General features: G+C 38.3%; 1 protein-coding gene across 25 annotated transcripts in view; it reads left to right on the forward strand.

The window, feature by feature from the left end:
- PLEKHA5 (pleckstrin homology domain containing A5) overlaps window positions 1–26,895 on the forward strand; it is a 157,354-nt gene that overhangs the window by 106,780 nt on the left and 23,679 nt on the right. For 13 of the 25 annotated variants that reach the window (XR_010362877.1, XR_010362878.1, XR_010362876.1 and 10 more), the window contains 6 exons: window positions 4,670–5,137; window positions 10,108–10,570; window positions 13,920–14,003; window positions 16,594–16,713; window positions 17,442–17,495; window positions 21,737–21,817. Coding sequence is in view for 22 of the 25 variants with exons in the window: in XM_064421415.1 (XP_064277485.1) it covers window positions 4,670–5,137; window positions 10,108–10,570; window positions 13,920–14,003; window positions 16,594–16,713; window positions 17,442–17,495; window positions 21,737–21,817 (1,270 nt within the window). In the remaining 3 variants the exon portion in view is untranslated. Of the gene's footprint in view, window positions 1–4,669; window positions 5,138–10,107; window positions 10,571–13,919; window positions 14,004–16,593; window positions 16,714–17,441; window positions 17,496–21,668; window positions 21,818–26,895 lie in introns of those variants that run through there. The other 12 variants (XM_064421403.1, XM_064421404.1, XM_064421419.1 and 9 more) reach the window with 4 other exon arrangements.

The following is a 26,895-nucleotide window of genomic DNA, read 5'->3' on the forward strand; positions in this document are numbered from 1 at the left end:
TCACAGCTGGAGTTTCTGGCTAAATTAACCACTTGTACCTGTGGGCTACCTGTGGGGAGCCATTCCTGTTCATCATTAAGCTGTCACCAAATTTATGCTTACCTGATCTGGAGGCTCACCTTCCTGTGCCTGTGTGTTGACAGTGAAAAGCAAATTATCACCAGAAGCTTTGTGCTCTCAGAGACTGAGCCCTGTCTGCTGCTGTCTCTCCAGTGAGAGTCATTTGCTCTCAGAATGTGGTCCCTAGGGTCAGCTCCGTGGCATCTGTAACGGAAACCTCATCAATTGAAAGTTTAAAAGCTCCTCGTTATTGACAGCACTGAAGTTATTGCTGATGGCTGCTGTCACTTGATCTGTTCTCCGCTCCGTTAGCTCCTGCTACCCTGGAGCTAAATAAAGTCAGTAGTGCTGAGGAGCTCTGAGTTTAAAAAAGTAATAGAAAAATCTAATGGACACAGGTACCAGAGAAGTTTAGTGGTAATAAACTTTATCTGAAAAATTGGGTGTGTATTGCAGATATAATGATAATTTACATATGGAGAAATTATCAAATCAAATCAAACCCACTTCACTTCAACCAAAAATCACATATCAATTCTATAAACACTTTATAGAAGAACAAAACTGAAGAGGGTCATTCTCAATCTTTTCCTGAACTGATGAAATGACCTTCATTTGATATTTGCAATACTGTGAATGTCTGCCTGGATATCACAGGCAGAACAGGCTTGCCAGCAGCCAAACAGTTGTCAGAAAAGCAACTTCTATAACACCATCTTGTTGTTTTGATTCAGGCAAGGAACCTCAGAATGAAACAGAAGTAGATGTGACCTCTGAAAACTTTGTTGGTTGCCTTGAAATAATTACTTCAGAGAAAATAGATTTCAAGACCAAGTCTGAAAGAAGTTAAAATCTGTTAGCTATAATAAGAAGGAAAACCCTTAAGACATCTGTTTTCTAAAGAATACATCTTTTGGCTGTTTTTTAAGTTCTTAAAATGAAACATAGCAGGATATGATCTTATGCAGAAGAAATACTGTTCCTTCCCTGTAAAAATCTGTTAAGTATTAAGTGTCTTATTACCTCATCTCTAAGTAACCTGAAGTTTGGCATAGATGGAGCTTAAGCATAAATGGTTTTGGTTCAGTCAAATTTGGCAGTGCTTTTGTTACTGAGTTCTGGTTTTTTTAGAGATTCTGACATTGCACTGAATACAGTTTTCTAACAGACTAGATACTTGCAATACAAAGTATGAGTAATTAAGAACTTACTTCCTTAAATATTCATGTAAACTGATGTTGGGCCACTTTTAATTGCCTGCTAATATAAAATGCCCAATGATAAATCAAGAGGTTTTCACAGTATAATTCTTTAAACCTAGAAATCAAGATACTTAATCAAGGTATTTCCAGAGTACTGCTTAGGGTACTCTGGAAATCAAATCCAACAGTCTGTTAAACCAAATCTTTTAAATAATTTTAGCTCATTTTTTGTGTCTGTTTTTCTGGAGATGTGAGTTCCACATCTCCAGAGGATAAAGATAAAAGGAATATTTAAAACATTAAGTTGGTGGGAGGGAAGGGGTGTTGCCAAGTTTTTCATAAACTACTCTCTTATTTTCCACACATAGTTAGCCACATAAACCACAAATGAGATACTGAAGTGAGAAAGTAAAAATGTACCCATTTCTCTTAGAACTGGTCTCTGTTAGCGGCAGAAATATTCCCTTTTGATGTTTAGCTGCAGGGAAGGACAAACAGTATTTGTTCCTATTGACTTAATTGTAATTACTCCTTTCTAAACAGTTTTGATTTTACCTAGATAGTACATTCATTGAGAGACCTATTAAAATAATTAAACCAAGTACTTTAGTCAGTGAGGAGCTATTGAAGCTTATGACTCCAAATATGATCTCAAACACCCTCCTGGGTGCTTGCCTGTTGTTTGCAGATGGTAGTGTCCACCAACACAGTGATTTACCAGCTTAGCCTAAATGCTGATTCTCTGCTCTCCCAGGTTGGAGTGCCATTTTTCTGTCCTTTCACTGTCAGCTTGTGTGCTGCAGCCTTTGTTTCTTCTCAGTGATGCAGCATGTCCTAAGAAAAGATTGCTTTTTTCCCTCCTGGTGTAGTTACTTTCCCTGAACAGCATAAGCCAGGCTGCCAAAAAAGCACTTGTTAGCATAGAGACATCCACAGTGGGGGCTGGCTGACGTCAGTGTGCTTGGAAAAGATGGCTTTTCCTTTGCAAATGCCTCTGCCTTGCTTTGTTAAATCACAGTCCTCATGTCCATCTGATCATTAATCACATGCTCCCCCCTCTCCAACCCTTTCAGAGTTATTTCTTTATATAAACCAGCATAAAATAGTGCTTCTTCTGTACTGCATATTGTACATATGACTCCTTTTTGGTTGCAGAAATATATAAATTGCATTCAGAACATGCTGAAAGACCCATATTCAATGGTCATTCTCTTCCTCTATCCCTATCCCATCCTCAAACACCCTGCAAGCTTTGTTGAATATGTCTTTGAGAGCTAGCTATAAATATGGAGCCAAATATACATATGGATTTATGTTCCTTACATTTGTTTCTGATAAATTTTTTCCCATATGGATCCTTCATGGAAAGAGATCCCTTGCTCACTCAGAGTTGGCTGATTTGGTTTCACCAAGTTGAGAGAGCCCAGCAGGCTGTTTAAATGTCAGTCCTTCAGCCTCTACACCATCCAAAGAGTGTAAAATGTAAATGTTTGGCTCTGTATAACCATAGTAATGAGGGATACAGCATGAGGCTGCATGGAAAAACAATTCTGTGATTTTGGGAGTTGCTGGTTTTTAATTAAAACACAGTGGAAAGTATGAGAGTGTGAATTGAGCACAGTGCCAAGGCTTGACTTTGCCACTCATATGATGAGTGTCCTGGAGATGCCACTTTCCCTCTCCACCATGGATTTCCCACCTTTTGCTCTGCTCTAAAGCCACCTGAGAAAGATTTACAATAAGTTTTATATTACATAATGGAGTGGGTGGTGCTTTTGAGACACGCTGCAAATATTAATGCCCACGTTCAGGATTATTTCCAAAATAGTCTTTATATTCATTCGTAAACTCCAGAGTGCTGGCTGAAAACTGAAATCTTAACACCCTTTTTTTACTTGATAAATGTGGGAAATGGAGTTTTTCATTCACATTCCTGTTGGGAAAATCCTTTGGTTTCTGGTAGAACACTGGGTAGTGCAGTTTTGAGGTGGGAATGAGGAGGTGATCCTTTTTTTTTCCGTAACCTTGAGAAGGAACTTAGGCACAAGTGTTTGATCTTGGGAGTGATTTAAGATCTTGTGGGGGAAAAACTAAATGGCTTTTTTTCATGATGGGGTAAGCAATAATGCTTACAGCTGTGTGTGTAGTCAGTCTTCTTGTGCTCCTGGTAAATTGTGTGTGTGATGGACTCCTTACAGCTACTCAAACTGGACACAGTTATAAAGATGAATAATGCATTTTTTTAAAAAAATATGCAAAACAAAATGAAAAGTTAATTCAACATCCTCTTAAAATAAAGTGTTGTTCTTAGTTTGGTTTTATACAGAGATGTAATCTTGAGAAATTGTATCTCTTCCTCTTATTTCCTCCCATACCAAAAAAATGTAGAGCAAAACATTTTGAAGTGGTGGGGTTATTTTTCTAGTGAACTAAACCCAAAAGTCACTTTTTGAGCTGGAATTGAAATTCAGGTCCTCCCACAATGGCAAAAGATAGAGCCTCTTGACATTTTGAAATTTTGAAAAGAAGATCACTAATAGAACTGCACACATTGAGTATTGGGTAAATACTGTAAAGCAGTAGCAATTCCAAAAATACCATTATTTTTGTGGTACAGTTCCTTAAGTCAGCAGCTATTTTCCCCCTTAAAATTAGAAAAAGCCACAGTCATTTTCTGCAAAATGTATGCCAGCCAAAGTGATAACATACCAGAGAAACCTAATTGATACCAATGGCCATGAAAAGTCATTTGCTTTCTTGAAAGGAGCTCATTATATGCTAAATTCAGCAGTATTGTGAATCACAAGCTGACTTTGAAAACCATCTGAATTTCGGGCTGTTGACATTTGGAAGCTGTAGCTCTTGGAGAGCCACTGAATATTTTCACCCTTTGAATTTTCAGCCCTCCAGGAGCTGAACATCCACTTTTTTCAGGCTCTGGCTTTATTTCCTGTTGGGCACATGTTTTCTAGGGGGTTAATGGACTGTTGAATTAAAACAAAAAAACAAATTTTAAAAAAAAAAAAAAACAAAAAAAACCCACCAAACCTCATGCTTTAATTGTTTTTAAAACAGCACAGAAAGAGAAAACTGTAGAAGGAAACAATACTCACACTTGCCAACCAGAAAAACCCCAAATCAACCAGCCAAAAACCAAACCCTTCAAGGACTACCACCAATCCCCAAACAAAATTAAAAACAAAAGAAAAAGAAAACCAAAACAACAGCGACAAAATGCCCCAACCTGTCCTTGATTATTGTGAAAATGTCCTGATTTTTTCTCTCAAAGTCAAGATACTGTTGCAAAATATACAGTGAGGGGTTCACTGAAATGACTTCCAGTTTTTTATTACTATTTGTAAGGAATGGTTTTTTGGTATTAAAACTTGTCATATGTTCCCTTCCAGAATAGAGAAGTTCACTGTTGAAAATACATCACCTCGAGAAGCAAATAACATTTCAAACCATCGGGTGCTAATTAAGCCAGAGGCACAAAACAACCAGAGAAACAGAGAAGTGAACAAAAACGAGGAGAAGAAAGCTTTGGAAGCTGAAAAATACGGATTCCAGAAAGTCGGGCAGGACAGACCATTAACAAAAATTAACAGCGTGAAGCTGAACCCTTTGGGATCCGAGTACAGGACTTTGCCCATAAGCACAATTCCAGGTGGGCACTTCAGGCCTGTGCATTTGAATGGATCTGAGAGTAAATCCATGGGAGTGGTGCTGGCGGATGCTGGGGATGGAGCCCACCACAACGCCGTGCCGGCGCACGCGGAGGCCGAGCGCGTCATGCAGAGAACCAACTCCATGCTGCAGCTGGAGCAGTGGATCAAAATCCAGAGGGGGAAGGGACAGGAGGAGGAAACAAGAGGGTGAGTGCTGGGTAATTTTATTTTTAGGCTGTCTAATAAATAATACATTTGTACCCTGGTTAGTTTCTTTAGTCCTAGATCTATATTATATAATCATAGTCTTCATTCTCTGTAAGAAATGCCTGGGTGACTTCTCAGAACAGAGGTATGAAAGTTTCTTTTATTAGAATTTGAGTGGTTATTAATAAACTAAAGTATATCAATAATAAAAATGGCCATAAACCCTTTTTGACTGTTAGGCATTTCCCTGTCCTAGCAGGGAGAAGGTGCCATCACTCACAAAAATTCTTTTTTCCGCTTAAAATCTGTTCTTGAAATTGCCCTCACTTCTGCATTTGAGGACACTTCAAAACAGATGTATGGAAGTTTCTTTTATTAGAATTTGAGTGGTTATTAATAAACTAAAGTATATTAATTATAAATAACAATGGCCATAAATCCTTTTTGGGTGTTAGGCATTTCCCTGTCCTAGCAGGGAGAGGGTGTCATCACTCATAGAAATTCTTTTTCCGCTTAAAATCTCTTCTTGAAGTTGCCCTCGCTTCTGCATTTGAGGATTTCTCAGAGCAGATGGTCTTTTATTAGCATTTGAATGGTTATTAATAAATTAAAGTATATTAATAACTCAATAAAAATGGCCATTAACCCTTTTTGGGTGTTAGGCATTTGCCTGTCCTAGCAGGGAGAGGTTGTCATCACTCACAAAAATTCTTTTTCCTCTTAAAATCTGTTCTTGAAATTGTCCTCTCTTCTGCATTTGAGGACTTCAGAACAGATGTGTGGAAATTTATTTTATTAGCATTTGAATTATTATTATTAATAATAAATTAAAGCATATTATTAACTCAAATAAAAATGGCCACAAACACTTTTTGGGTGTTAGAAATTTCCCTGTCCTAGCAGGAAAAATAGGTCACCAGTCATAAAAATCTGTTCTTGAAATTGCCCTCTCTTCTGCATTTTTTGCTCACAAATTCTTGTAATAATATTTTATTTGAAATTATTTTTTAAAAAATATTCCTGGGAGCTTTTAAACTTTAAACCAGCTTTAAATGAAGAGAGAGAGAGAGAGAAGATTTATCTAAAAATAAGACACAGAATCTAACCTGATGCTTAAAGCTTATCTTCTCATGAAATTAGCTATCAGCCAGTTATAATATTGAGCTCTAGTGCTTATTCATGAAGCTTTAAAATTATGTGTGAATGACTGGCAATATTGAACGTCATGCCAGTAGCAATTTCTCTGTCTGACAGAAGTGTAGGGATATTGCTTCCAGGCTGCCTTACAGACTAGCAGCTCTAGCAGGAAAATGCAAAAGGTTTTTAATGCTATATTTGATAGGAAGTATGGAGATGCTATCAGAGGAGATACTTTGAAGGGCTGGAAATTAGGGATTTTGTGTATAGATGGATGGCAGAGCAGAGCTTAAGAGAAACCAAGTTCAGAAATTGTGTTTCCCCCACAAGTTTCAACAAATATACTTAGGGGCTTCTCAGTTTTTGCAAAATCTTGAAACATTTCCATGAACTTGGCTTCCACTTGCCAAGGTTGGACACTTCCTCACTGCTTTTAGCCTTTCATTACATATAATTAGAAATTGTTAATGTGGTGTTTCATGAAATGCTCATCATAAGCAGTTTGATCAAGTTCAGACTTGCAATACAGACAGGGACTTGCACACCCTGACATTAATCTTATTATTCCAGCTTGCATAATGAGAACTCAGAAGGCTCTTTGATGAAGTTAATTTTTTTAATTGGACTTTAAATCTTGCAACCAAACAGAAGAAAGTAGAATAGATGTGCAATTTTTCAGTTGTGAACAAGTATAAAAACCCTAAAACTGATTTCATAGTGGGAATCAAATAGAGGGAAGTGCTATTAACAATATGTTACTAATTAACAATATTTTAGTCCTGAGTATAGGGAACACTTGTTTACCTACATAAGGGTGACACTGATAATATAAATGCTTTCAAATGCAGTTCTACATAAAAGTAGCAAACTGAAGGAGAATTGGCCTTGAGCTATCTTTTTTGCTTTGCATGGAAACAGCCTTGAGTGATGATCCAAATTTCTAATGTGTATAGTGATGTCTTTTAAATGGGGCTTCATTTAAATTTAAAGTTTTATTTTTGTTCAGGGTGCTGGTTTCTGGCTGGAGACAGAAATTTAAGTAGAATCAAAGCTGGTGAATGAGAGTAGAAAAAAACCTCTGGTTTTTGCTAAAGTTTAAAGTTGGAATGAGAGGATCCTAAGGCTGTCTAAGACCTGTAAATCTCATAACTAGAATTTTTGAAAAAGTAGTCTTTACTTAATGGGGGAAAGTTGCTGACTCTCCACCAAGCTGCTTTCCAGTGCATCTGTATTATTGTGTATGCATTAGAGAAATCATGGAGGCCCCAACTGAGTATTTCTGGTGTGTCAGACTGCACAAAAAATTGGGACTAATGCTAAAATGTTAACAAAGATTTTCAATTAAATAATTATGTATAAAAGAAAAGAGGATCTCTTAGCTGTCCTCAATATAGAATGAAAAAGGTTCACTATACAACTGCTAATTTTTTTAGAGGAAGAGGCTGACTCCTCAGTAGTTTGATTGCCCAAAAAAGTAATGACAATTACAGCAATGTAGATTTTAATTCTTGAAGGTGTTATCTGTTGTTTCCATGGATCTAGACATCAAGTTTGGCAAAAGCCACATGAATAAACTGCTGCCTTAAGGAAGGCAAACTTCTTAAAAACCAAAAACAAATGCAGTTTATATAAAAAATACACACATTCCACTTCAGTATCCTTTTATTTAATTTTGCACAAGTCAGTTATGGAAAAAAATTTTTTTTTCACAAAATTAGTTCACTTGAGTGGTCTTTTTCAAATGTGACAAAATACAGAGGGGTTGTTTGGTACTAAGGGATGTTTTTGTTGCTGCTAACCGAAGATGTGAGCCTGTCTCTCTGCCTTTCCTATATAAGATTAATCCAGAATAATTAATGCTTGCAGTAAAACACCAGGTTTCCATCTTCACTCTGCCACCCTTTCTTGATTCTTACATGGAAGTTCTGTATTTGGGGTCAGCTGGTTTTTGTGTTCATTAAGATGAAGGGCTGTTTTGAGGCTTCAGTCTGAGGATATTCACAACACTGCAGCACTGAGCCCCTGAAGGCCTAGCAGCAAAGTTCCTTTGCAAATGTGTTGGTTTGAAAGACAGGTGTCTGCTAAGGAGGTCAGGAGCCTCCCTTGAAATGGAAAATGTAAACCCCTCCCTCCGAATTTTGAAATTAAGGGGTTGTCAGGCAAAGATACGGGAATAGGAATAATAGTTCTTTATTAGTAAAATTAAATTACAAATGCAAAAAAACAAAAAAACAAAAAAGCCACTGCCAGAGTCAGGCCATACTGTAGCTGTTATGGGGTATAGCTACAATTCTATTTTGAAAGTTAGAAATGGAGTTCAAAAGCATTTTGTTTGTTTGGTTTAAATATGGAGATGAACAAAAGCCTTATCATTAATGGTATGTTACTAAAGAAATTTGGAGGTATTTAAGCAGATCTGGCAGCAGAAGACTAGGACTTAGAATCCCTTTTCCCTTTTTGTAATTTTTTGCAAGAATGGGAAGTTGTCCAATACAAAGTGGGGATAATTCTTCAGTAATTCTTGAAAAGCTTCAGAAACTGTAGCAGATTTTGTACATAAAGCTCTTTATAGCAGTTTTCATCTTCAAAATGTTGCAGGTGATCGTAAATATTCAGCTTAAGTATTTTCAGAAAAGTGGGTTTCACCATCATCAATTTCCCTGATAGTTGTTCCATAAGGATCTCACATGCATAATGCTAGTTTATCTTGCCATTTGATCTACATAATTTCTTTTTTTTTCTTTTTTTTTTTGTGGCACTGGAGTAATTCAAAACCATCTCCAGGTTCTGGTGCTTCATGGTGCAGGGATTTTAGTTTGGATTAGTGTGGGGTGTAGCTGGAAGCTGCTGCCCTCTCATGGCTAAATCAGGTCCAATTTGAGGCTGGTTTTATTGTCTATAAGCAAGCATCAATCATATGCATGCTCTGTAGCAAAAGGCTTTAAGAGGCACTCATTTGCGTTTTAGATAAGGGAGGAATAAATCAATGTTTATGACCTAGATTTTGTCCTCTGAAATAAATTAACAAGAAGTGCTTTGTCATACTTAGGCATGCATCAATCCTTGGTATAGAAAACTCTGTATTTCAGCTAATGCTGAAAGTTGCTAAATGACTGTAGAACTCCAGACTTCTAATGGGGCAAAAAATTAAGGAAATAAGCCTTTGAATTAATATCTGTGTTGAAAAGCAATAAAATATTATTATCAAAAAAAGACATGTATTGCTCTTTGTTTCACTTGAATGGCTGATATGGAATGGCTTGTCCTTGACAATTGCAAAATATAATTTCTTCAGACAATTACTGCAGTTTTCCCATGGACTGCTGTTAAAAGGGTATTTTTATGCTGCTGGTTTTTTTTTTTTATGTCTGTAGTAATTGCTCAAGATTTTCTTAGGGAAACAGCAGGATTGTTTTTCACTTTTGAAAAAGAGAACATTTCAAAGGAAAATATAGAAAGCATATGGAAACAGTGTAGAACTTTAAAGGTTTAAAAACTTTCACCTATCCAGCATATAGACAAGTTCCAAGATTTGATCAAAACTTGAAATCAATTTTGCCAGTCCAGTAGGGTACTAGACTGGCAAACTGGTAAAAAGATGAAATATGGATTATATCAGCAAGAGCTAATCAGAGAGAAAGGATCCACTTTTGGCTGCTGCAATGCACTGAGTCAGAATCATTGATTCTTGAACTGTTGCCTTGATTTTCTTGAGTGTTTTAAAATGGCATTCAAAGTATTATAAAGGGTGAGAGCTGGATAAACCCAACACACAGCAAACAACTCCCTATTGCCGTAATATTAACACTAATAAAAGAAAACCTGTGTTCCAGCATCATCTCCTACCAGACGCTGCCGAGGAACATGCCAAGCCATCGAGCTCAGGTGCTGCCCCGGTACCCAGAGGGGTACAGGACACTGCCAAGGAACAGCAAGACACGTCCAGAGAGCCTCTGCAGCGTGGCTCCCTACGACAGAGCCATGGGACCCGCGAGCGCCGAGGACAAGCGGCGCTCCATGCGCGACGACACGATGTGGCAGCTCTACGAGTGGCAGCAGCGCCAGTTCTACAACAAGCAGACCACCCTCAGCAGGCACAGCACCCTGAGCAGCCCCAAAACCATGATCAACATCTCCGACCAGACCATGCACTCCATTCCCACGTCCCCCTCGCACGGCTCCATCGCGGGTTTCCAGGGGTACTCCCCGCAGCGGACATACCGCTCGGAGGTGTCGTCGCCCGTGCAGAGGGGAGATGTGACTATCGACCGCAGGCACAGGACGCATCACACAAAGGTAAAAAAAGCTTCATTTAGTAGTTAAAACTCTCATCCACAGGGCTCTTCAGTAGAATGTGTCTGATCACTGGAAAGCATGTTGTACTGGAGTACGTTTTACTATGATGGATGTTGCTTCATCACTGTTTCCATGGAGAAAAGTTTGGTTTTAAAAAGGGCTGGAAAATCTAAGGGTAGCAAAAAATGTATTTTTAAAAAACACTAGAAATGAAAACTTGTCCTTATTTTACTGTTAATCTGATAATATGTTTCCTCAAAAAAAATAAGGAGTCAATAGGCAAATTATTCAGAATACCTTACGCGCATACGGAACTCTTAACTCCTTTCTAGCACCAAGAGGACTCAAAATCCCAGGTTTCTTTACAGATGCTGCTTTCTGTCCTTCAGCAACAAGTTTGGCTGCCTTGGGGCTCCAGCAGCAAATGGAGTGTATTGTTCCTTTTTATGCCTTTGAGCTCTTAGGGGGATCACTGAAGATCAGTCTAAATGCACACAACCTTAGTGCTTGACCACTGAGAGAGAGACATGAAGAATTGTGACCTTGGGTGCCATGTGTGCCACTCTGCTACATCCAGCATGCTTGTGTTACCATGGGTTCTAATAGAATGGAAATAAATAAAAATTACTCCTTTGGTTGGATGTAAAATGCTCCTGAGCATTTTTCTAAAAAATTTATGCTTGGATGTCTTTTTAATACAGAGAAAAAAAAATCTATAACTACAACTTAAAGCAATTTAAACAACTTAGAGTTGATTATAAGGTATTGGATTTTAAAGTTTTTAGATCCCTATCACCAAAGGAGTAATTTTGCTTTGGTGTCCTTTATGTCTCAACTGCTCTGGAAATTTAGTAATCAATGCTTCTCAAATACCTGAGAAATATCACTAGGTCAGTGTTGCAGAGCGTGTATTACTTGTCCTGTCAGCCATGTTTTGCCTCCTGATGTTTTTGTTCATTGTTGAACACTTTATGCTAGTATTTCATTTACTATTTTGTATCTTTTATACAAACCTTCTGTTTCCCTTGAGTTTTCATGCTGTTTGGTTTGTGTTTAATTAGTTACACAACCAGCTTTTGCTGTTAACTTTAAAAACACCCCTGCCTTTAAGAGGTGGGTAATTAGAAGACTGATTATTTGAAATCAGTAGGGTAAATTTAACATCTAAACTCCATCTACATAGAGATCTTAGATGTTTCAGTGGCTTCCAATGGTTGGCTTTTTATTTTTAAATTCTCAAAATCCTGCTGAAACCCCTCTGTGACAGTGATTTGAAAATGCCACGCTGTGTCTCTGCAGAGCTCAGTCCCATCTCTGCACATTAAGCACTGTCCCAAGTTGAGAGGTGGGATGGATTTTCCTCTCCAGGACTGTATAGCCAATATTTGTCCTAAACAGTGCTGCACTTCTTCATAGATAGCCATCCAAACAGAAGGTTCTAGAATTTATCCAATACTCTAATTCTTCTATCATGAGAAGTTAAAGCAGTGTTGTTATAGGCTGGAGCATTTACCCACAAGAAGAGCAGTTTTTGTCTTCAATATATTTTTCTCCATGTGCTACAAGACTGTAATCTTATCGTGCCAGGCTGGACTGTCACATTTGCAGAATTCCTGTTAGCATTTATTACCTTTTAAGCTGTTACATTTTTAAAACTTGTTCCCAAGTGATGAGTTAGAAATAATATCTGGAGAAGGACATAAAACAACTCAAATACTCTTTATTGTGTACAAGACAGAAAGGAGACTAATGTCCACTTAGCTAAAATCAAATGGTTAGAGAAGAGGGCTGAACTTGCAGGAGCAGCCTCATGTGTTGGAACTGGAAAGATGAAGAAAGTCTTTTTACCCATTCAGCAATTTTATAGTAAAGTGGACACTTACTTTGGAGAAAAGGCTACTAAAGAAAGTTAAAGTCCCCCAGGAGGAGAGAGGGATGTTTCTGTGAGTGGTACTAGAGGTCTCTTCCAGCAGAGTCCAGGAGCCCAAGCCATGTGCATTTATCAAGCATCCTCCTCAAGCTGGGGCTGTGTGGCCACGTGCTCAGGAGAAGCTGCATTGTCTGCCTAAGCCAGGGCACTCTGGCAGGCAGAGGATGCTCATCTGAACTGCTTCCCAGGAGAAAAGGATCCAGAAAGAAGAGCTGGGATTTTTTTGTGGCTTTTGGTTTTGTTCTGCTGATCCTTTCTCGCCTCAAAGGATGAGGCAAGGGTGGTATTGCAAGACCTGGCAAACATAAAAGAACTGGGCTCACATCCACATGCCCATTTGCATGAATCCCCTTGTGTGTGACTATTTCAGTTTGAGAAGTCAATGAAGATGTGGTTTGAGAATTCAGGAATGGGAACATCATGAGCAGATGCCAAAACTTTCTATTTTTTACAGCACGTGGTTTTGAATTGACTGCTTGTATATGTTGAAATGGCATTGCCTACTCCAAAGTAATCACCCTGCAGCTTGAAAATTTTATTTCTTATTTCTTTTCACATCAGCTAGTTTTCTGTCCTGTGTTGTGTCTTTCCTTACTATTCCAAGACCTTCCCTATTATTCTTAAAATAGAAATGACATATACAGCCCCAAGAATGCTGCAGTACACCCACAGAATTTACTTTATCTAGCAATCTGCCCCTAATATTTTGAGAGTACAGCAAGACAAAAAAAGCCTGCCTCCCCAAATTGCTGTTGTTCAGCTGTTCTTAAATGAACTGTGTCATATGTGTTCCATTTGTAACACTGGTAAAGGAAATAAGTCCTCGATTTTTTTTTTTTCCCCACAAGTCATTGTAGATGTACTTTTCTAAGGTATCTTGCCATGGCTGTGGACCTTTTTGTGTTAAAACTGTTTGTTGTTTCCCAGGTTTCCTTTAGAATTGCTTCAAAACATGTCATATTTGTGAATATCTAATATTTTTCAATGTTCTTAGCTAATGTCTACATTTATTTAACATACATTTAAGTGATAATATACATTTAAGTGATAATCATCCACTTTGGGGAATATTACTTATATTGTTATATTGTTTGTGCTTTGCAAATAGAACTGTAGTGACAGTCTCTTGGTGTATTGTCAAAAATAAATGTGATTTGTGGGTAGACCTTGCTCATGGTCAGCACTGAAGGAGAACTGTTAACTACATGAAATATGAAATTTGGGGTATTTCTAGGATTTAGAGACAGACTACTTGAGTGACCTAGGCAGGAGATCAGCAGGGAGCATGACTGGCACAAATCATAGCAAATTTTCATGAGGGGGAAGCTGGCTTGACTTTTTGTGTTAGCATTTAAAGTTTCTGAGCCTTTAGAAATAACTGTGGATCACACTGTGCTATTTTTTTTTTTTTTTGTGCAGCATGTCTTTGTGCCTGACAGAAGGTCGATGCCAGCAGGTCTGAGTTTACAGCCTGTTACTCCTCAGAGCCTCCAAGGCAAAACAGTGAGTTGGATTTTTATTTGGTTTTTTTTTAAGAATAATCCTTTAAGTATGAAGAGGCAACATTGAAATTTTATTCTAGTTAAAGCTTGCTTTAAATGTAACCTTTATTTAAATTATCAGGGGAAGTACTCTGTGGTTCCACAGAATTCTAAGAATATCATGTAGCTGCTGAGTCAAGATTTTCTTTGGGAAATGCAGATTTATTATTTTTTAATCATTGTTGATACGCTGCTGGAATTCCTGGGAGAGGGTAGACTACAGCACAGACCACTTATTTCTCAATTAATTATTTAGAAAATCCTAGATGGAAAGTTTGGCTTTTTTTTAGAAATGTAAAAAATGTTTTATAAAAGGATGTCATTTCTGACACTGTGCTGTGGTAGAGCTGAAGTTCTCATTGATGATATTTCATCAAAGTGATGTTGGTGAATACTCTCCACTTTCCTAATTGAAACATGACTCTCAGCCAAAAAATTGCCCTAAATTTATGTCTCTTCTTTACCAGTTTTCGTCTCCTTTTTTTGTCACCTCTCTGTCCATCCGAAAATACCGATTGAGAGAGTTATGAACTAAGAAAACAGTTTTGTTTTTTTGGTTTTTTTTGGACCCTACTGTGGACAGCCTCGAGCCCTGTTTCCTGCACTTCCCAGCACAGATTTCTGGCACCTTCAGTGACTTTTGGGGTTGGCCTTTGGCAGCTGGAGTCTTCCAGACATTTCTTGGGGTTCGTGGCCCCCTCAGCTCTGCTGGGCTGATCTCCAGAGGGACAAGCAGGTCCAGGAAACCAACCAGAAATCCACAGCAGAACAGTGAAGGGCCAGGAGACGAAACCTGTAGGAAACCCTGAGAAAAGTTGGTGTTATGGTTTTTGCAAAAGTCCCAAAACCTGCATCAAATGCACAGCACCTGCAGAAGCTTTATGAATGTCTAGAGAGGAATAGAAGTTCTGTTCTAAGCACTCCTCTGTGGAAAAAAGTTTGGTTTGGAGTGCCATGAAATAAGTTCTTCCCAATGCACTAAAATTGGGCTTTTTCAGAATGTACCAAAAGGAGTTTTGATCTTCAGAAAGTGGATCATTGCTCCTTTTGCTTGAAGATGCTACTTTTTGTCCTCACATTCCTCAAAATGAGACTTCCTGTGCTTTGAGTGGATGTTACTTTCCAGACTGAAAGCACTGTTGCCTATTTTTGGAGAGAATTCAAAAATGCCTTGTATAGCAGTCTTCTTGCTCTCTGGAATTCAGTATTTTAAATCCAGGTATAAATAAGGAGAGCTGTAAGAAGGAAAACTGCCATTAGCCAATTTGGGTTTGGTGTTGGTTTTCCCTCAAAAGCAAATTGGTTTTGCCAACTGAAGCCATGTGGAAATCCCTTGCTCCCTCTTGTGGGCTGAACTCACAGAAGTGCTGGTGCCATGCTGCTTCTCAGGGATTTTTCCTCTTTATTCTGAGAAACTGGTATTCACTTTCAGCTTTTTTAGTGTGGGGTTCTCTGGAGCTCTTTACTTCTTTCCTTTGGGGAAGTTCTGTGCCTGTGGGAGAGGGCAAGCAGGAGTTTAAGAGCTTTTTGTGTTTGGGCTTTGTTTAACTCACAGGGCTTGTGAGAAAATCCAAATGTTAGATGAATATTTCACCTCTTGTAAGGCTGACTTCTGGAGAAGTGTAAGAAACAGAAGCAAACAGGAATGTGACAAAAATACTTGTGATGTTCAGTGGCTTGTTTTCTTTGAAGTATTGCTAATAGAAATGGTTCAGGTGGAGTTTCCCAAACTGACCTAAGCTGATCAGTGTGGAATTACCTGACAAATACCCATTTGGGTTGGACTTTATTTCCATAATACATATAATCTATAATAAGTTTTAAATGCTATTCTTCATCCTTTCCTAAGGCTCCATTGTACAGCATAGTCATAAAAGTAAGCAGTAAAATAATTGGAGATCGCAGACCTGTGAAAGGTGGGATGGAAAATTATTTTTGTCATGCTTGTGCAGATCTATTTTGTGAAAGGTGATTATTTCTGAGGTAGTTCAGTAAACATGGGATTGTCATCATTTTTTCCTCTCCGTTTTGACACATACATTTGCAGAATTCTTTTAAATAATTATCTGAAGAATTATTTTTAAAACTACATTTTCTTGAGGGCATGTTTTGATTCTTTCACCAAGTTGAAATGGCTGCCCACATACAGGTAATGACATCCTAAGGGCTGGAATTGTCTCGCCCTGACTCAAGTCAGTATCACCAATTTGATATGCATGTCAGGAAAATTTGAAGACTGCACAGCCTTTGCCCTGCAAAATCCTCAATTATTTTTGTCCTTAATACAGAATGTTTGACTTTTATGGCATTTGCTGGTTTGGGCAGTCGAAGGCTGACCCTTCATTTTATATTTGAAGGGTTCAACTGGGGGAAATGTTTTCTCTTGTGTTGTGTCACTGCCAGAGTTTCTGCCCGGCACTCAGGAGGTGCACCTTACTTTAGTTTTTAGAAGCAAACCTTTTATGAGGCGTTGCTTGTTTTACTGAGGTGTTGTTTGGGGTACCAATTAACCTTTTCTCTGCTCTTTGGCTTCTCACACTGCACTCCTTCAGCCGGAGGAGCTGACTCTGCTGCTCATAAAGCTGAGACGGCAGCAGGCGGAGCTGAGTAGTATCCGGGAGCACACACTAGCACAGCTCATGCAGCTAAAGCTTGAGGCCAGCAGCCCAAAGGTCAGCCATCCAGCAATGTGTGTCCTGCTCCATCCTCACTAACCCGCAGTCACTCATTAACCCAGGTTTGCTCTGTGCAAAATTCCCTGGCTCCTGTGCCAGTAGAATGGAGTGGCGTTAATCCTTCGCGTGCGTGGTGCGCTGCTATCAACCCTTTGAGGTTTTGGTTTTTGAAATAAGCAGAGTCAAAATTACCTGGGAATACTTGTAGCTACAAGTGCCTTGTAGCTCGCTGGAGTTCTGGGCTAAACAGGCAAAAACAGCATAAAGTCACCCCATGACATTCAGGTTTAAAATGAAATGGTTTTAATCTATCATTTCGTATTACAAACTAAATTAGTCGTGATGGATTGAGGTTAATCTGCTGTTTTTACAGCCTCCAATCAGATTCTGTCTTATTTGTGATATGTCCACAAAAAGTAAGACATTTTAAAACATGGATTTATCAAAGGGTTCATAGTTGCCTGTGTAGTGGACATTGACGTGAGCTTACTGTGTTTTATGTGTAAACCAGTATGAAATGTGGTGGTTGATGGTCTGATTCATAGCAAGCTTCCATCATTTCTGTTTCGGGCTCAAAACTTGTTAACAGTTCACTAAAAACAGCATTGTGTTTCTCCATAAAACAGAACTGTCTATCACTGTCTAGTTTACATCCTTTCAAGCTCTTTTCATGCATTCTGCACCTTCTGTCCCTTTCCTTTTCCCCTCTGACTGCTGCCTACTAGAATGAGATTCTTTCACATCACCTTCAAAGGAATGCCATATATTTGGATCACCAGGTGGGATTTGCAATTTTCTTGTGCGTTTGTATTTCTTAATGCTTTTTGCCTGCTGCTGTCAAAGCTGGAAATATTTGGGGAGAAGGATTTTCAGTGCTTTTTGTGAAGTTGGATGGTGCCCACAGCATAGAATATCTCAATTGATCACAAATTTGAGCTCTTATGGGGAAAAAGAATCCCTCAATTTAAAATCTGTCAGCAAACAGTAGCCAATCACCAATTCATTTTTCTGTTCTAAATTATGTTCCTAATTTCCTTTTCATAATAACACTAACTGTAGCATTTTACCTTCTTTAACCAGTCCTAATATGTTTCCAAGCTCATATGACACACATGCAATGTATAAAAAATGAGTACTTTTAAGAATTTAGGTTTTTCAAATTAAAAAGAGTTAGATGTTTCTACAGAACATTAAATGAAGAGGCAGTCAAACATGAAGAAATATTTTAAACAAATCACAGCATGTCTCCTTTTCTCATTTTTCACAGTTCATTCTGAAGGATTTACATAAAAATAAGATTTTAATTCTTTCCAGTTTCTGGTATCTTATGGAGTGAGGGTTCAGTTCTTCACTGGGGTACAGGTCTTCACTAACTTAATTGACTGCCAAGTGAAGAATTGCAATACCTCTCTTTATGGCCTTGTTGCATGACCAAATGGGATTTCTACACCAGTTGTGTTTGAGAAGTTTTGAAGTGGATTTTTTTTTTTGCTAGCAGTTATAAAAGACAGTCATAAGTGCTTAGAACTAAAATAAACAACTGGATGACCACTGGTTAAAAAGATAAAAATCACTTTTTTGTAAGAATCTGGTTTTTATTGAAACCTGTGAGCGTTACACTTAAAACCAACAGTTAAAACTTTTATATTTGATATGTTCCTCTACCGGGGTTTCAGTGAATTTCTGAAAACCCCAGCTGTGCACAGACACACCATACACACTCTCACATGGGCTTGGTTGACTTATTTTCCTATTGCCTCTTGAAAACAGGGTGGGAATTGTGACCAGTTCAGTTTGATGGCAATGCATTTCCAAACGTCTCTGTATTGTTTTATTTAAGGGGCTGCAGCAGGTCCAAAACAGTAGGGACACACTGCTTGCTAAATTAGACCAAAAATTTCATCCAACTCAAATATTTCCAGTCTATAATGCTTTGGAGTAAGGGAGTGATTCTGTCTTCAGCAGTGCAATTCCTTGTCAAGAAAGGATAACTGTTGATGTGAAGTGTAAAATTGTTGTTATTGCTTGGGTAGCCAAACGTGTGAGTATGATGGGCAGGATTAAATGGGGGGAATTGTCTGTGTACAAGATGCAGAATAGTAAAAATTATTTTCCTTTCACATGCACCAGATAAAATTTAGAAATGTGATGTGGTAAGCATTAATTTAGGAAAGTGTGTAAGTCTTATAGTTGTGTCATATCAGAGAGGCAAGGAATCAGTACAGCTTAGAAATCAAGTCTAAAATCAATTACCTTAATCACAAAATCATGGAAGAGCAGGTTGGAATACTCATTTCTCTTGTTTTATAATACTGTCATCTATCTCTAGGAAATAAATCCCCTTGAAAGTCTTTCTGCTTTGAGTACCACTGCTTCTAGGAGTGGTATCACATTTTTAGCTTTTCAATACTTCACCAAATATCAATTTCCCTTTATGTTAAAAGCATTGAAAAATCAAAATTTCTTTTAGTGTAATTGAGGCCTTTCCTCCTTGTTACCAGCATCTGTAACCAGCGTGCATAATCTCTTGCCCTCTCTGGATTTTAAATGTCCTGGGTACTTAAATTAGGTATTTCCACTTGTGTTTAATCTCTGTAAATAGTGTCAAAACTCACCTTCTCTGTAAGTGGTGTCAGATCTCACCTTCTTGGTCACAAATAGCTCAGTACTGTACACAACAATAAATAGTAAATTTGTTACAAGGCTGCACAGGTGACTTTTCAGGCAGACTAAAATTCCTGTTGTAGGGAAGGTAACTTCTATTCTGCTGCAATAAACTGGCTGCTGATTAGGTGGTTTTCTTGTCAAGGATCGAGAATATTCAATCACCTTTTCTGAAATCACACTTGATTTTTGTACTGCTGTTTCCTTTGGCCACACTCAGAAATTCTCACCTTACACTTTCTGATGGTTTTGTATTATGCTTTCAGAATTTTTGTTGTTGTTGTTGGAGTTCAGAGAGAGAGGGGAGGCAAAAAAAGCCTGAAAAGACTTGGCACAAAGATACCCAGCCATATGATTTCTTCTATGTCTTAGGGCCAAATAAATGCTTGTCCAGAACCCTTTTCTTTTTAAACCACTCTGCTGGCTCAAGGTTTGCAGAGTTGGGAGAGAGATTCAGGTGCACTTTAGGAATTTTAGGAGTTCTGGGCATAGCTAGCAGCCCTAGCCCAGGATGATTTGTTTGCCATCGTGGAACGTTGAGTTCAATAAGATCTCAGTCTGCTGCATTATCAGATTTTAAAGAATCACTTCTTGTGTGCCACTAAGTGCAAGCCAGCTGTCTCCTTAATTTATTTGTACCCAGTAATTGCAAAAAGAGTACCAAAACATAACATAAGGTTGAGTTTTTTCCCCAAGTAAAAGCTAGACATGCTTTTTTCTCTTTTACAAATAGCCGTGGCAGAAAGTCCCACTTGAACCTTTTTGTTCAAGAATTCTAGCACAGCAGTCTTTTAGTACACTTCTGAATTTTATCTTGATAGTAAAACTTCCTTTTGGCTTAAAAATAAAAAAAGTGGTTGAAATCCTGATTAAAAAATGCATACAAATTGAATGTTCCTAATAAGATATTTGAGCATCACAGAAATATTTTTTTATTAATTTATCAGTTGGCTGTAGTTTGATTGCTTGTCTTTGGGCCTTATTGTTTCTTTCCTTATTGAGAGCTCTCTTAGTATCACCACTCTCTGGAATGCACCCACTCTGGACAAAATTTTAATGTAGAAGGAGAACAACTTCTTGTCTCAGTTCTGCTTTTCTGTTTACATGTACTGGAGATGATGGACTAAATGCTAGGGGCTGCTTGTTTAGGGGTTTTTCCCTGCCTTGACAAACAGAACATCATAAGTTTCTTAAGGTACCTTTTATTGGCTGAATAACTTACCAGCTGATCAGACTTTGCAGTGGACAAAAAACAACAACAACAAAAACTTCCTCTGTCTACAAGAAAAAATTGTTTACCATAAGATGAAAAAAATACTCCTCCAAATGTAAAAGTTAGATTCTTCCTAAATTATTTTGGGCAAGAAATATTAGAAGGAATCAAAAACTCGTTCTGTTGCATTTTCATCTATGGAAGAAAACCTTGCTATGCAAATTCATGGGGAGTGCATGAAAATACAAAGTAAAAGATCATAATTGCTCTTTCACACACTTTGTGTAACCATACCTGAAGCAGGTATTGCTAAAGTTTCCAACAGGCCCTAAAGCTTCCAACAAAAATAGGAGACTTGTGCATCAAATGACTTTTCAGTTTTCTTTTGGAGAAGGAAACCACCTGTTTTCATAATTTTCCTCTTATTGTTAGGAAAGTCTCCTTTTTAAAGACCAAAATCCCATACTTTTTTTCTGTGTTGCACACTTTTCTGAAATGCTAAATGTATGCAATGTGTAATAAAATACCTGATATTGACATTTGCATGCTTAGCAATAAATACTAATCATTATAGAAAATGTCTGGCCAGTTCCAGAATAGTTTCACTCCTGTGTATGGGGGTGGATAAATGCAACAGGCAATGACTCAAATCTCCAAAGGATATAAATCAGTGCAGTATATAAAGGCATTTTGTGATACGTGGACATAAGTCTATTCACAGGCTGGGAATGCTTATATCTTTTTAATGTACACTGAGTTATTAAATCTATAATATAAAAGGTTTTCTGATAAAGGTTTGAGTGTTCCTGCTGCAAAATCCAATAATCCTTTTCATTTCAATACCACACAAAGCCAAACTTGTTTTAAGCTTTTTTTATTTTTAACAAGGGAGAGTGTTGGTGAACAAATATTACATTGGTGTTGAGCATTTACGTTACTTTTGATATATTTGTTTGATATTATTAAACTTTTCAGATGTTGGTATTACTGAATGATGGAATATATAAAAAGCATGGGTTAAAATGTGATCTACTGCATTATTAGAAAGAATTAAAGTAGAGGCTATATTTTACAGTGTCGTCTTTCAAATCTAGCCATGCTGTAAACTGATGTTTGCTGTATGCTCCTCCTGATTTGAAATAGATGAAAGAGAATGAACCTTTAATCACCATGGTTCACACTATGATTGAGAACTCGGCGCTAAGACCGCAACTGTACCATCAAGTAAGGTCTTGGAGAGTGAATGAAATTGCTTTATCATCTGCCAGAGTTTTCCTTAGTGACAGTTTTGGTTGTCCCTCAGATTTATTCATGACATCGGTGTTTCTCTCCTTTGCTTTGGAAACCCACAAGTCATCCATGCTTCCCGAAGCGCTGCAGTATCGTTGGCATGGCTTCCGCTGCCTTTTCGTTGTTTACTATTCAGTGTACACTTTGGAATAACTTCTCTCTGTCTAGACAATTTAATTAGCTGGTGCTTTATGCAGGTGTCCAGTAAAATTCATGAAACTTCCAGTGAGCTTCCAACATTTGTCTTAGCATGATTCTCTGCAATTAGTGTTCAAAGGTGCTTCTTTCTTTTGACCACTACAAAAGCATGTGAGCGGTGTTTACCTGGTCATTTCTGGCAATTTTGTTTCATTCTAGGAAGTGGATTTACAAGTTTTTGTTTGCACCTACCGAGCCTTTAGCCACTGGAGAAAGAAAGGATCAAAATTACTTTGATCTGGGGCCTGTAAATCCAAAAGGCAGTGTCTGTTCATAAAGTCACAGCAGACTTTACTGTGCACTCTTACAGAGTTATCTGGTGCTGGTTGGCAATGGTAAGATGGAAGAAGAATCAGAAATGTGAATGGAAATATTGTCTGGGAGTTGAGACCTGCACTAACTTATGAGCATGGCCAATCCCTCTCCCTTGACACCACGGTCTCTTGTGGGTGCTGGGCTGGACTGAGCAGCCCCTGTCATGTCAGGGGGTGTTTGTGAAGTTTCTTGCCTCAGCTACAGTGAAGGTGTTGTTCTCACGAGGGAATATCTGGCCAGTTCCCTTGCATTTCCATTTTTGCCCTTGTGAGCCAAAATTATGCATAAAGGTTGCACAGTTTGAAGAAAAGGAGATGTTCTGCCATGTAAAACAGATGTTTATTACTGCCATGTTTCTAAAGAAATGCTGCAGCTTAATCCAATATTTCATTTTTTTTAAAAGTCAACTCCACATCGTAAGTTTGCTTCCGATCCAGAAACTCTGCCAAGAAAAATCTCAGCTTTCCAAAGGAAGCTGGGATGTGAGTGACTGATTTCATGACCATCCAATTTGTGCTCCTGCATGCAAAACAGGAGCTTTAATTTGGAACCTGGAGGAACTGTTTGGAGGGAATGAGAGAAGTAACGTGCCCTGGAGCTCTAAATGAAATTTTAGGGGTTTGTTGTGATTTTTTTAAGGAGCCTGACTGCTAGAATTTTTTTAAAGCAAGTCAGTTTTGTGATAGAGTATGTAAGACAAATAAATGAAATCAAATAAATCTGAGGTGTTTTAGATATGTCAGGGGAAACTAGCCCAAGCTTCCAATATTAAATAGACATATTTGAGGTGTAGCTGTGCCTGGGCTAAGCTGCTCCTGCCTTTGGGGACACCAATGAATTCCCCAGTGCTGCCCTGGCCAAGCTCTGCTGCCAGCTGCAGTGTCTGCCTTCACCTTGCAGGCACATCTGACACTGAATAAAAACACCTTTTTTGGCATTCTTGTCAGAAAAGCAGAGACTCTAACAGGTCCTGAGGACTGAATAACCTGTTGCCACTGGAGATGTGGTCTCTGCAGGTCAGAGGATTTGTGACATGCAGAAGCTGCCTTAGCTGAGGAGTCACAACATCTTCTGCTTCCATGGGTAAAGTTTCCTGTGTGAGGTGTTGCATTCACTGACTTTCTGGAGAGGCTAAAAATACACTCAAAATTTCACTGCCTAAATAGTCTTCTAAACTTTTGTAATGCAAAACTAACCCGTTTAAAATTCTGGCAACTTTATTTAAAGTCTAAACAGCATATAATTTCTTATTCAAATGAAATAAATTGGTTTAACAGTCATCTTTCCTGCTGCAGTTTTAAAGACATGCAAATAATTGGGAGAAGCCTCTGTGCAAGTGACTGAAACTTGTTTTGTTGTCAGGGTGCTAAAATAGTTTGTGATGACTGCAACCATTCCTGTGGATAAAGAAAAGGATCTTTCTCAGCTTCAGTTTATTCAATTCAGTTTTAAGTCTGAGCTCATTTAGAGTTAAGCAAACGAAAGCAAGAAAAGTTTGTATTTAATTTGTCTTGCTTCCTATTTGTAATGATTAATGGTCCTTTAGTAAAACAGCAAAAACCTCTACTAATTCAAATGTGTTATTTATAAGGCACTTTTGCTTGTGATTTGTTACATCTTCAGAGTTATTTAAATCACTTGACTTACATCATTCTGCTCTGCAGACTGTGCTATAAATTCACAAGTACAGGCCATGGAAATTATTCCATATGTACAGACAAGAAAAAAAAGGGTTTTTACAGACTAGACCCATTTCTGCCTTGGTTTGGGGTCTTTTGCTTCTTTCTAAATACTAGATGAGGAATGTTAATCTTGTTCTCCAGTCTTTTTATCTAAAAAAGCAGTACAGGCTGACTTTAAAAAGCAAAATTTTCCTCAATACCTCTTACATATGTGTGAGTTCCCTTAAGGAGGAAAAATTAAAATCTGAGTGCAACAAGCTAACATCCAGGCTTTGCCATGGAGAATTGTTCTTAATACATTAAAACCACAGAAAAATTGCCCTTAAGTTTTTTTGTTCCTGTAAGGATAGGGAAGTTTTGCTTATGGCTTGTTATTAGTGTTACAGGAGCTGCATACATTTAAGTTGCTATACATGTTAGATTTTGAGATGTTTCAGGTTGTGTTATGAATACAAGGTGATGTTGTTCAAGCTAAAAATCTTTTCAATTTCTGTTTGAAGTGGTTTAGGTCACAGAATTCAAAATTAGAGGAGAACCTTGCTTAATGGGGCTAAATGCCCATTTTCCCTGCTTCCTGATAGCAAGAAGTATTTCAGAAAGCAAGAGGTGAACAAAAGAGCCTTTTGGAAGTCTTGATTTTAATGTTGTGCTCAACAGCAAAATGTCCTAGGTTGTCCTGTGTTAATTTCCTACGTGCAGCATCCTGCAGAGGTGCATAGCATGCTTTTGGGAGTGTGAAACATCCTCCAAGATACTCATTGATTCAAAACAGCTGGTGGAATCTGAAAATAGCTTACAAAGTCATGAAATAATGCTGTCACTTCAATGTTTTTAATATCACAACCAGTTGTGTCCCAGGGTGTCCAGCACAGGGCATCTCTCCCTTTCTGGGAATCATCTGGTGCTGGTGTGTGACAGAGGTGGGGACTGTACAGATGATGACAAATGTTTCCTGAGCTAAGAGGGAGGTTCAGTCAGGGTCATTTTGCTTTTTCACACACAAGATAACACATCTGGCCAAACTCTGCATGTGCAGCTTCCCTTTGAAAAATGGCAAGTTCTATTGATAGCTCTCAGGGTGCTGCTCCCTCAGGACTGGGAGGTTTTTGGTGTTAAGAGGGATGGATTTTGTGTTAAGAGGGATGGATTTGGTGTGTTTGGACAGGCAGATGTCGAGGCAGAGGGAGGCAGCAGCAGCTCCTGTCACAGGTTCAGTAGATGGCACTCTTGCTCTGGAGTTCCTGCCCTGGAGGAGCGATTTGGCAAGAAAGGCTTTGGTGGAACGTGACACGAAGTACATTTTGATAACTTGGTCGCTGGAGCTCTTCTAATGCGTTTTCCAGGGTTGTGAGGCTGTTGTTTTCCAGGGATTTGAGGCTGTTGACCTTGCCTGGGATGTGTAATCCTGTTCTGTGTAGCATCCCGCGCCTCTCGCCCCAGCACATTTACTGGTGGGCTCTGAGAAGCAGAGCTGCTGTTTTGGCAGGGATGGATTAAGTTTTTCATTTTATTTGGGGCTTTTTTGTGCTGAACCTGGGCGAAGTGGTGCAGTGGAAATGCTAGAATGAGGTGGCTCTCCAGCAGTGCCTGTGGAGTGGAGCTGGTGCTGCTGACCCAAGCAAGAAGTCAGCAGCAGTTTGAAAAGTGTGATAGGATTTGAATAAAAAGAATTAGCACAGTTCTTTGAAAAACTGTTTTCCTTGTCTGAGTACTTAAAATGTATTCCTTTCAGAGGTACACAGGGGTAGGGATGCTGAATTGGCAAACTGCTTTAAGCTCGGCTGTAATTGAGGTTGAAATGACAAAAAAATAAATGTCTTTCTATTTAAAAAAGTATGAAAAGTACTGGCTTGAAAAAGCAATGTATTTTTCCAGCCAAGCCACACGAAATGCTGAGCAGTGACTTGGAAAGGTGTATTTATCTAATAGGGGATAATCTTCCTTCTGTAAAATCTTCCTGTTGTGAAATAGAAGTAGGTTTCCTCTGTAAGTTAAAGACATTTGGCCATGTTTATGAGTTTTATTTAAATATTTCCATTCCTCATTTTTCCCTCATTGTGATCAAATCAACAGTAAAACAACACAACTCTACAATAGTGGGAGTTCAAATAGCTATCTTAATTTGTGTGACATTCATGAGGTGCAAAAGTGCTGTGGCTTTTTTCATAGTCCAACATTCATTTTCATGAAATCTCCATTTCAAAGAAAGTTGCTCTGTGTTTTTAATACACTATTCATGCTTCTAAATTGTCACCAGGTACATTTGCATGAGGTATGTGGACATAATATCGTGAAATGAAACACTTCAGTGTGTTGAAGATTTATTTTATGTTTGGAATGCTTGTCTCATGAACCCTCCCCTAGTCCTTTTATTTATAAGTGTCCCTTAACATGGACTTGTGTCTCACTAGTCTTCCTTGTACTATTAAGTCACAATTACCTAATTCTGACAGACACATGGAAGGAAAGCATCTCTGTTGGGACTCTGTACACACAATTTTTTTAAAAATTAAATAGAATATGGAGGTTGATAGTGTTGTGTCCTTACTTGCTGTATAGGATATTAAGTAGTTACTGTGTGTGACAGTTCACTCTAAAGTGGGGAGCTGCCTTTTCTCTTGTAAAATATTTTAAAATCTTATTCCTGGTCAGTAACAGATTGAAAAAGTAAAGAACTTTATGTGAGGAGCTGTATGAAAGAAGTGTGAGGTACTTTGCATCCTGACTAGCACAAGGAGACAATTTTGCCTAAGATAAAATAGAAGAGCTTCCATTTTTGGCATTTCTGATGATGCTCTGTTCGAGGGGAGGAGATCC

Source organism: Passer domesticus, chromosome 5, assembly GCF_036417665.1.
Source record: "Passer domesticus isolate bPasDom1 chromosome 5, bPasDom1.hap1, whole genome shotgun sequence".
In the NCBI taxonomy this organism is placed as follows: domain Eukaryota; kingdom Metazoa; phylum Chordata; class Aves; order Passeriformes; family Passeridae; genus Passer; species Passer domesticus.